The 9,788-nt window shown below is 33.9% G+C and overlaps 1 protein-coding gene across 1 annotated transcript; it reads right to left on the bottom strand.

Annotated features, from left to right (window-relative positions):
• Positions 1–4,249: 4,249 nt before the first annotated feature.
• Positions 4,250–5,691, bottom strand: LOC142624928 (galactinol synthase 2-like). The gene is made up of 4 exons (XM_075798651.1): positions 5,380–5,691; positions 4,834–5,154; positions 4,562–4,696; positions 4,250–4,462 (listed from the first exon to the last, which is right to left on the bottom strand). The coding sequence occupies exons 1-4, from the start codon at positions 5,683–5,685 to the stop codon at positions 4,250–4,252; spliced, it is 975 nt and encodes a 324-aa protein (XP_075654766.1). The 5' UTR covers positions 5,686–5,691.
• Positions 5,692–9,788: the final 4,097 nt, after the last annotated feature.

Below are 9,788 nucleotides of genomic sequence, written 5' to 3'. Positions count from 1 at the left end.
TAGTTTTCTCAGTATTTGCCTCTGGTACCACTATTTGATTTTTAATAATTTAGAGTTTTTGATACCATGCATGTACAACCTTTTGAGTTCTATGGAGTGAGGAGGAGAAGTAAGAGGCCAAATTCTGAAGAGGACAAATACCCCAAGCATATATACATATATATATATATATATATATATATATATATATATATATATATATGCACACATTTGTTTATGTGTTTTCTCATATATCTTTATTATATCCCAAACTTTATTTGAAAAAGAAAAATAATTTTTTTCTATTTTATTAAGTTCTTTTCCAATATTTATAAGCTATGCAAGAAAAAAAAATGTTAAAAAACAAATAAGAAATGAATTTATTTATTTATTTTTAATCTATGATAGAAATTCTACTTCAGGGACGGACCAAGGAGGAGGCCCAAAGGAGCCTAGTCCCCTCTAGGGCTTATGAAAAAAAATTAAGTAAATTTAGGCTCCTCTACGAAGTAGCTTGACGCCTTCCCTTTCAAATTGATCAATCCAACCCAATCTTGTCTGGCTCAAACCCATATAAATCCTTAACCCAAAATATAAAAATAAAAAATAAAAAAATTATTAAAAGAATTTTTAAAAAATAACAAAATAAAAACCAATGATGTTTTGTGTCTTTATTTTTATTGGTAGATAAAAGCATCTTAATGTATTCAAAAATAATGATTTTTCGTATTGTTCAAGGTTGATAGCTCATTAATACTATATGGATGCTTATTTGAAGTTTTTTCTTTTCCTTATACCCTGATCTCCCCTAGCTTAAAATCATAGGTCCATCCTTATTCTACTCTAACTTAATTTAAATGTGTATGTGTGAAACTTCCTCTTAAAGATTTGAAATTTTTAACCGTGGAAGAAAATATTATAAAATAACTTTTACCTTTTAGAATTTCTAGGAGCTCAATTTTAAATTTAGTAATTATTATTTTTCATAAAATAAGTGTATAAGTAACAAAATTTGAAAATAATTAGTGTGTGTGTGTGTATATATATAAACTTCATAATTTGATATTATTTCAAGTTAAGTTATAAAATTTTAAAAGCATAAACGATTGCTATATATGGTTTAAAATTGTTATAATTTAATTATTTTATGAGTTTAACAAAATTGAAGTAAATTATACTATACTTAAGTTTTATCTAGTTACTCAAAAACATCCCTTGGGAATTATAGATAAAATTTTGATTAGGGAAGAATTACAACACAACATATTAATACATATAAAATTTTGATTTAATTATGACCTTACACCTATGCATAAATTTTCACTTCATTTAAGTCCGGCTCTTTGATGTCCACTCAAAATTGATGGTGTTTTGGAAATAAAATCTTTCTTGATTTATCCAAAAAATTATTTTATAAGAAAAATAGTAAGGAGATGTAAGAGCATTCATATCAAGTTCATGTAAATATTTTTGTCTATTTTAGGATAAGAACTTAATTTTTCTATATTACATACTCACTTAAAAAATAAATTTAAAAAAAAAAACTCAACATAAGACTATCTAATTTACACTACATTTAATTAAACTATTATTTCTTTATAAATTTTTTTATTATTTTCCAAAATCATATCTCCCTCTCTTCTCTACCAAAAACCACATCTCTCAATCTCTCTCTCTCTTCAAAATCACTCTCTTCTTCCTTTCCAAACTCTCTCTCCTCCACAACCAAACTCTTCTTCCTTCCAAACCTAAGGCTCTCTCGTCCTCCTCCACAACCAATCTCTTCTTCTTTTCTAAACCCAAGACTTTCTCTCTCTCCTCCTCCATAACCTATTCACCCATTGCACAGATCCTCCACAACCAATCGACAATTCTAGGTTCTCCCATGGACTAGTGAGCCTGCATAATCACTATTCTCAATCATGGTGGTCCAATCAACGTCCTACCCCGCCATCACAAATCAACCCAAAACACATTAGCAACTAAGTCCGCAAAACCCTAAGAACCCCATCGACCAATAGGATTGATCAATGACCTTAGGCGACGATTCCAAGTCCCCCCCCCCCCAACATACTGACAAGCCCATACCGTCACTGTACTCACTTGTGGTGGTCAACAAGTTTATTAGTGGAAGAAGGAAGAAAAGAGAGAGAGAGAGAGAGAGAGAGAGAGAGAGAGAGAGAGAGAGAGAGAGAGAGAGTGTGTGTAAGATGGATAAAGAGCGAAGGGAAGAGAGAGAGCAAATCTAACATGGGACAGTGGAAGAAAAAAATAATAAAATTCAAAGTTACAGTAGCCATGTAAATATATATTGATACTGTAGCAATTTTGTAAATTTGCACACTTTTAAAATTAGTAATGTGGGTATTTCTTGGCTAAAATGAGTAAATTTTACATTTTTTTTCTATTATACATCTACTGATATTGAGTGCTCCAAGTACTATAAATTGAATTATGAAAAGTAATATTACTCGAGCTATCAAATATATATTTAGAATGGCTTAATTTTAGGAAATGGTCCTGCTCTTTAATTTCTCTTATCACACTATCAATCCCTTTAAGGATACTCAAGTGATGAGTTCAATGGGCTTGCCGTAAACCTAGAGCTATCAAGCTTCATCCAGACAAAGATTGTAAATGAGTTGGGTCCGACTAGCCTTACTCATTTTTACTTGGCTCATGGGCCTAACAGGCTAGGCATAGTAGCTTGTTGACCAGTTAATCGACTAGATCGGTTGGGTCAAAAAGGAAAACCCTAGCCCATGACCCTGTTCGTGGCGATGCCCATTTTGGCTTTAGTGGCTAGACCTAATAGCAATGACCAAGAGCTTGGGTTAGCGTCTTATTTTATTAGTCCTTTTTTATAAGAAATTAATCAAATTTTTTAAGGGAATAATCAAATTTTATTTTTAAGGAAAGAATCAAATAATTTAAAACTTATTTAAATTCTTTTAGAGTCAAAACTATTTAATTTTTTATTAAGAATTTAAATAGTTTTCTTTTTTCTTTTAATTAAAAAATGACCAGCGATTAATTCAAAAATAATTATTATTTAATAAACTAAATTGAAAACAGTCTGAGTATCTTAGTGGTTAGAAGAGTGTTCTTAAAAAATTCTTCTATTATTTTTCAAGTTCAATCTCCCATGCTCTCAACTCCCCACCCGAATAATTTTGTTGTGAATTTTGAGTTAACAGGGCTAGGCCAATGTACCTGCCCACCATGTGCCCATGGGCATCCAACCTACAACCTAATCCACTGGGCTATCGGACTACCCATGAGCCTTAATTTGCATTCAGTTTATCTTATTTATCATCTTTTGAAATTGTATTCAACTTATTCTTTCTCCTCATCAAACCCATAGATGAAGTGGGGTTCTGTTGGAATTCCAGAATGGTGTCACCTTTCTTTAAACAATAGGTCCATTTTTGAATGATTGAGAGACACACTGGGATCATAATATGTTGGTTTTGCATGCTTTGATTATGCGGCAAGGTACGTAAATTTAATTTGTGCATAGTTCAGGCTTTAGCTCCTTTTATGTTTTTGGCATCAAAAACTAATTTTCTTGATACAAATTTTTTTTTATTTGTGTTTAGTGGTCCTATGTAGAGATTGACATGATGTCTGGGGTGATTGATGGCTATGATGCCATTTTCCTTAGTCCCCAGAAGCACTGTCTTTCAAGATTTTTTATTAGACTGCAGGAAGTCAGAAATTTTAAATTTTTGTTCAATCTTACCTCATTTTTGCGGCTACTAATCAATCCAAAAAATATAATCAAACCCAAATCTAAAATCTTTAGTAATATATAGAAGATTACACGCTGATGACAAAAACAGAGAAATTAAGAAACTACCAAATCGTACGTAGAGATGAATTACCTGCAACAAGGCAACAACCCCTCTTGGAAGTTCAGAAACCTTCGTAAAATTTTGTAGCTTTTTTTTATCCTACCTAGATTGATAGAAAAACAGGAATATAAGGGGATGAAATTAAAGAACGCAAAAGAAACACCTGAGAAAGGAAGAAGAGAGAAGCGGAGAACGCAAGGTAGAAGAAGAGGAGAACGCACCATTTACCAGTAACTGGTATCCATTAAAACTAAATAAATGATCAGGCTTGAATCAACATAAAAAAGCATTGTTCCCACATTATTTACTTGGCAATATCCATCGGCCAAGGTTGCTACTATAAAATAGCAAACTACCCTACTTGTCTTCTCTAATATTAAGACAGTGGTAGAACTTAGCAATACTAATAAAACTAATCAAGCAGCCGATGGAGCATCCCTGTTATCAACCACATCAATCTCCTCTAGCTGTAGGGCCTCAAAGACTGGTTGAGCTTTTGGAACACCGATGACATTCTTGTAATCCAAAGACTCATCCTCATAAATGTCCCACCATTTCTTAATCAGTATCTTGATGTCTTCTCTTTGCATGTTTTCTTCTTTTCCTGTGTACCTCCAAGGCTTTGAACCCTTTATCATGAAAATGTACACAATTGATTAGCAATAATACTAACCTAATTAAAGGGCTACTAATTGAAAACAACCAAAAGTTAATCTTTATTAACATACCGCAGCACAATAGTGAGCAACTTTTATTTCATTAAAGTTGAAATTTTCGGGGTGACGCCAAAGCATGGCTAAAACAAAGTTGTATATGGGGGGAATGGGCTTATATATATCCTTAAAGTACATGTTAAGGAAGTCCTGCAAAACATTGCCCAAAACAATGTATTTTTAAATGAAACAAATAAAGAAAGATGGAATTAATGATGGTAACATAATCAATGAGATAAAACGAACAAGAACAAATTAAAAATAGTGCCAACCATTAAAAATGTTACCTGCTCAGCAAATAAAGTCGGAGGAGTGACTTTGACAGTCTCCAAGAGATCATGGTAAGTTGAAAGCTTAGGCTCATAAACAAACATGCCTGCATTGAAGTAAAGGGGAGGAGGAGAGCCCATCTCAACTGGCCACTGAACCCTTTCTGGACACTGCTGGCAATAGCCAATGTTGTGTTGAGTAGAATTGATCCATGTATTCTCACAAAAGCAGTCCATCACAGCATAAAAGTGCCCATCCGGCAAGTCAAACAGGTGATCAATGTTGTCAAACACTTGTATGTCACCATCCAAGTAGATCATCTTGTCATACTCCACAAACTATACGTACCAATAACCAAATTAAATATTGATTTTATCATACAATATATAGCAATCACATCCTAACCTTTGCAACACTGTTTTTTCCTTTAATCAAGAAGTAAAAGAAAAATTAAATAAAGAAATATATATATATATATATATATGTTTTATAGGAAAGACTTTATGGCTTGTGTGATGTGCACCAAGAAATACATAACAAGGGTTTATAAGCAAAAGATTTACCTCCCAAATACGAAGTTTAGAATAGTTGATGACATAGTATGCCATAGCAAATTGATGAGCATAATTCTCCGGAGGACTCAAAGGCACAATCTCACGGACTATACAGTCTTGAGATTCAAGTATGTGACGGTGCTCCTCAGGCACATCAGGCAAAATGGCCACCACAAGAGGATAGGCTGACTTAGCCTTTCTCAGACCCTTAGCCAAACCAACCACTCCCTTCACATAGTCACCATTGCCAGCCAAGAAGGTCACATAGGCTCTCTTAGGGACACTCACAGTTTTGGTTGTTGCTTCTGGTGCCATCTCGGGATTCAAAGGAAGACAAAGAAACAAGATTTTTTTTTTTATCAAAAAAAGAAGAAATAACACAATGCTGAGTCTTGCAAGATGGGTTTTGAAGATTAAGGGTATGGCTCTATATATAGGGGATCAGTGGGTAGTGAAAACGGAATGTTTGATATTAGAGGAAATAAATTATTCTATTGTATCTATTTGTCAAATATTATGGCTCTGATTTGGTAAGTTTCCATGCAGATGATAAACTCTATGGCTCATTGTGAAATATGGACATTTTTGATGAGGTGATCAACGGTTTGTGTATTTTCTTGTTTAGTTCTTTTTCCTTGCATGGTTGAAATCAAGGGTGGACAAGAATGATCATGGAATGTGATTAATTTTCTGAGGTGATCAACGGTTCCGATTGGATCTAAGCCTTGCCAAAGTAGGTCAAAATCAGTCAATAAAGCAAAAAAATTGCGACATCATTTCCAAATTTTCGGAGATTTGGTACATTAATGCAAACAATTACTATTATATATTATTTCTTTTAACGGAAAATTAAATTTATCATAAATTCAGTTAAGAGGAGAAAGCATTTGCTATAATTACTCATCTTTAACGAGGAATTAAATTTTAAATCCTTTGGAATTGGAGCGAAATCACCTATTTATTTGTTGCAGTCAAAACGTTGTAAGTTGTACTTGTATCCCTGTTGTTGTGTCTCAAGGCTCAAGCAGGTTGCCACCTCTCTCGTGTGCATGGATGGTTATGCCAATCGGATTTGGATCCCATGAAATGATTGTATGGTGCAACTAACATGAGCGTGTGAGATGTAAAAGTTAGAAAGACTAAAAACTGAATAAGTAAAAATTTTAAAGGCTAAACAATTTTTTAATCCACCTCTAAGAAAGCTCCCAAAATATTGAGCTAATAGAAATCTATTTTTATTGAAAGTATAAACTATTTCACCAAAAAAGATATATTATGAGCAGGGGCGGAGCCAAGGGGGGTCGAGAGGGGGCAGCTGCCCCCCCTGACCTGCCCCAGAATTTGTATATATATAATAGTTTTTTTTTTTTTTTGAGAAGCTTATATAATAATATAATAATAGAGTTTGATGTTAGAAAGCCTAAATTGCCCCTACACATATCAGAAAGCATGTTACTATAAGAGAAAAAAACAATCACCATACTAGTTTTTGTCTTTTCCTAGTGGGCCATTTAAATAGTTAAATTCACTATTATAGAATTTCTTTGCTTCTCACAGGGTCACAGTATATAATACAAACTACAAATTACAAAATGGTATTTTTTAGACATAAAAAAGGTCAATGATGAAAAAATTGAAATTTCCTTCTTTTTGTGTATATAGCATTAAAAAAATCTACTTTGTGTTCTTTCCATTCAGGATGTAAATCACAATATATGATTTAATTTTTTTTCTAACGACCCACATGTATGAGATGATGTGCTAAGTTGAGGAATGTTGTAAAATTGCTGTGAATTTTTATTGTATCCTTGACATGACTTATATTTTCTTCTAATTTTTTCACAGTTTCATACTCTTTCTATAAATCTTAATTTTAACTACTTAAACAAATAAGAAACATATGCTTAATTCTACAAATTTTTTTAAAAGAATGCAAGGCACTGAAACATTAATACAATTTTATAGGTATATTATTATATTCTTAACACTCCTACATTAATTTATTTTCTCAATTTATTTTAATTTCAACATTATGTATTTAGATTTTTTTTTTTTTTTACTATAATTTGATTTTTTTTCTTTATTTTAATGATATGAAATACATACACACACATGTAGTTAATTGAGCTTATGAAGAAACATGATCAAAATAATGAGTATCGAAGTGTCATTTAATCTTGCCCCCCTGAGTTGAAATCCTGACTCCGCCACTGATTATGAGCGTATTGAATAATAATTGACAAAATTCTACGAACAATGGAAAAGTGTATATAAAATAAAAGATCAAATAAATAATATTTAATTGATGTTAACTATTAAAAAAGACCACTAAAAAGGCTATTAAGGGCCTGTTTGGATAAGCTGTTTGAAAAAAATGCATTTTTAAATCATAACGGTTTCAAAAAATGTGTTTTTAAAACACAATTTTTAAAATCATAATTAAGTGTTTGGTAAAATATGTAAAAAACTGTTGTTTCTATTAATTGAACATTCAGATAATAGGTGCAATTACTATAATGGGCTTATCGTAAATTGCAGCCTATTAGCCTCTATATGGCTGTAGTATAAGTCTTACCGTTTCAATGTAATGGTTGTTGATCTTTTATTGAAAGTTTGGCAGACTATTCATAAAATAATAAAAAAGAGCCCTTAACAGTTTCCATTATTCCTGCATGTTATCCATATGCCAACTCCAATTCCAGCATAACATGGATTTGTTTACCTGGCGTTAAATTAGAGTGCCACTAGGAATGGCAATGGGTCGAGTTCGAGTTAGGTTTTTAGATATCCGAACCCAACCCGCAGGTCTTTACCCATTACCCGAACTTGACCCGTTTAATAAACGAGTTTTTTTTTTAAATCCAAACCCGCCCTATCGGGCTCCACGGGCCCCGTCCAACTGTTTCTGAGCCTAATCAAAAGACGTGGCCCAATATGACCCAATCATAAAATAAATAAAAAATCAATTTTACATCCAGATACCAGAAATGATAAATCACAACTACAAATTCAGAAACACAAATCTCAAACCCAAACATAAACACAAATTAGCTTCTTCTTTTTTTGATCTTCTTTGTTAATACAGACTCTTCACTCATAAAATAAATAAATAAAACACACACACACACACACACACACACACAAATCACAAACTGAAACATAAATAGAAACACAAATCAGCTTGTTTTTTTTTGGCTCTCTTTGTTATACAGATTTTTCACTCATCAAAAAAAAAAACACAAATCATAAACTGAAAATACAATCCCTTCCTCCGATCATCTGATCTCTCTCCGATCTAACAATCCTATGCTCCGATCTAACAATCCTATGCTCCTCCATGACAAACTTCAACCACCACAAGATCTATGCTCCTCCGTGACAAACTTCAACCACCACGTGATGACTGATGAGAGTGAGGGTGAGGTTAAGGGTGGGTTGGTGAGTGAATGAGAGTGAGGTGACTGGGTGAAGGGCGGCTAAGAGAAAACGAGAGTGAGAGTGAGAGTGAGAGAGGTAAGGGGCGGCGAGGCGGAGTGACGCCGTGAGTGGAGCGTGAGGCGAGACGAGGCGAGGCTGTGAGGCCGTGAAGCTTGTGAGGCCGTGACTGTGAGGGGAGCGTCTGAGGGCGAGGGAGGGTGGCCAGTGGTGAGAGCTTGAGAGAGAAAGAGAGAAGAAAAAAAGGGGGCGGCTGAGAGTGAGGGATAGGTTTAGATGTTAGAAAATGAAATCTGAGGAAAAAAGACTATTTATACTAGGGTTTTAAATTTTTTTTTTTTAATATTATGTGTATACGGGTCGGGTTCGAGCCGGGTATGCATAAAACCCGGACCCGCTTCGGGTTTTTTTTTTCTAAAAACCCATACCCGACCCTATAATTTATCGGGCCGGGTAAAATCCTACCCATTAGGGTCAGACCGGGCCGGGTATCCGTAGGTCGGATTTAAATTGCCATCCCTAAGTGCCACCTCATTGAACCAAAACCAAAATGAAAATGATAGAAAAGAAAAACTAAAAATATGAACCCTGCCCCATAAAAAGTGGGATAGATGCATGACTCAAATCATCTTTATAGGTGCACAGCTAAACAAGGCAGTGGCACAATAGCAGGGGTAGAGGTGATAGAGAATAGAGGAGATTAATAGGCAAGGAGGGTATGTATTTAAGGGTATATTCGGTATTTTGAACCCAAAACAAGTGAAATAGGAGAACGTGATATCAATTTAAATTTGCGTTTTGAAAAAAGTTGCCCAATACTGTGAATTGATAACGCACTTTTTTAGCGTTTTGTAAAAACGCGTTTCCTTATAAATCGCTTAGCCAAACAACTTATAATCAGTGTTTTCATTAAAAACGCACGTTTACCTAGCCCAACCACCCAACCAAACGGGCTCTAATGGTCATCTTTGTGACACATTTTT

The sequence above is a fragment of the Castanea sativa genome, chromosome 2, assembly GCF_040712315.1.
Source record: "Castanea sativa cultivar Marrone di Chiusa Pesio chromosome 2, ASM4071231v1".
Lineage (NCBI taxonomy): Eukaryota > Viridiplantae > Streptophyta > Magnoliopsida > Fagales > Fagaceae > Castanea > Castanea sativa.
Note: the sequence above shows the minus strand (reverse complement) of the source record. Positions and strands in the feature narration are given on the sequence as shown.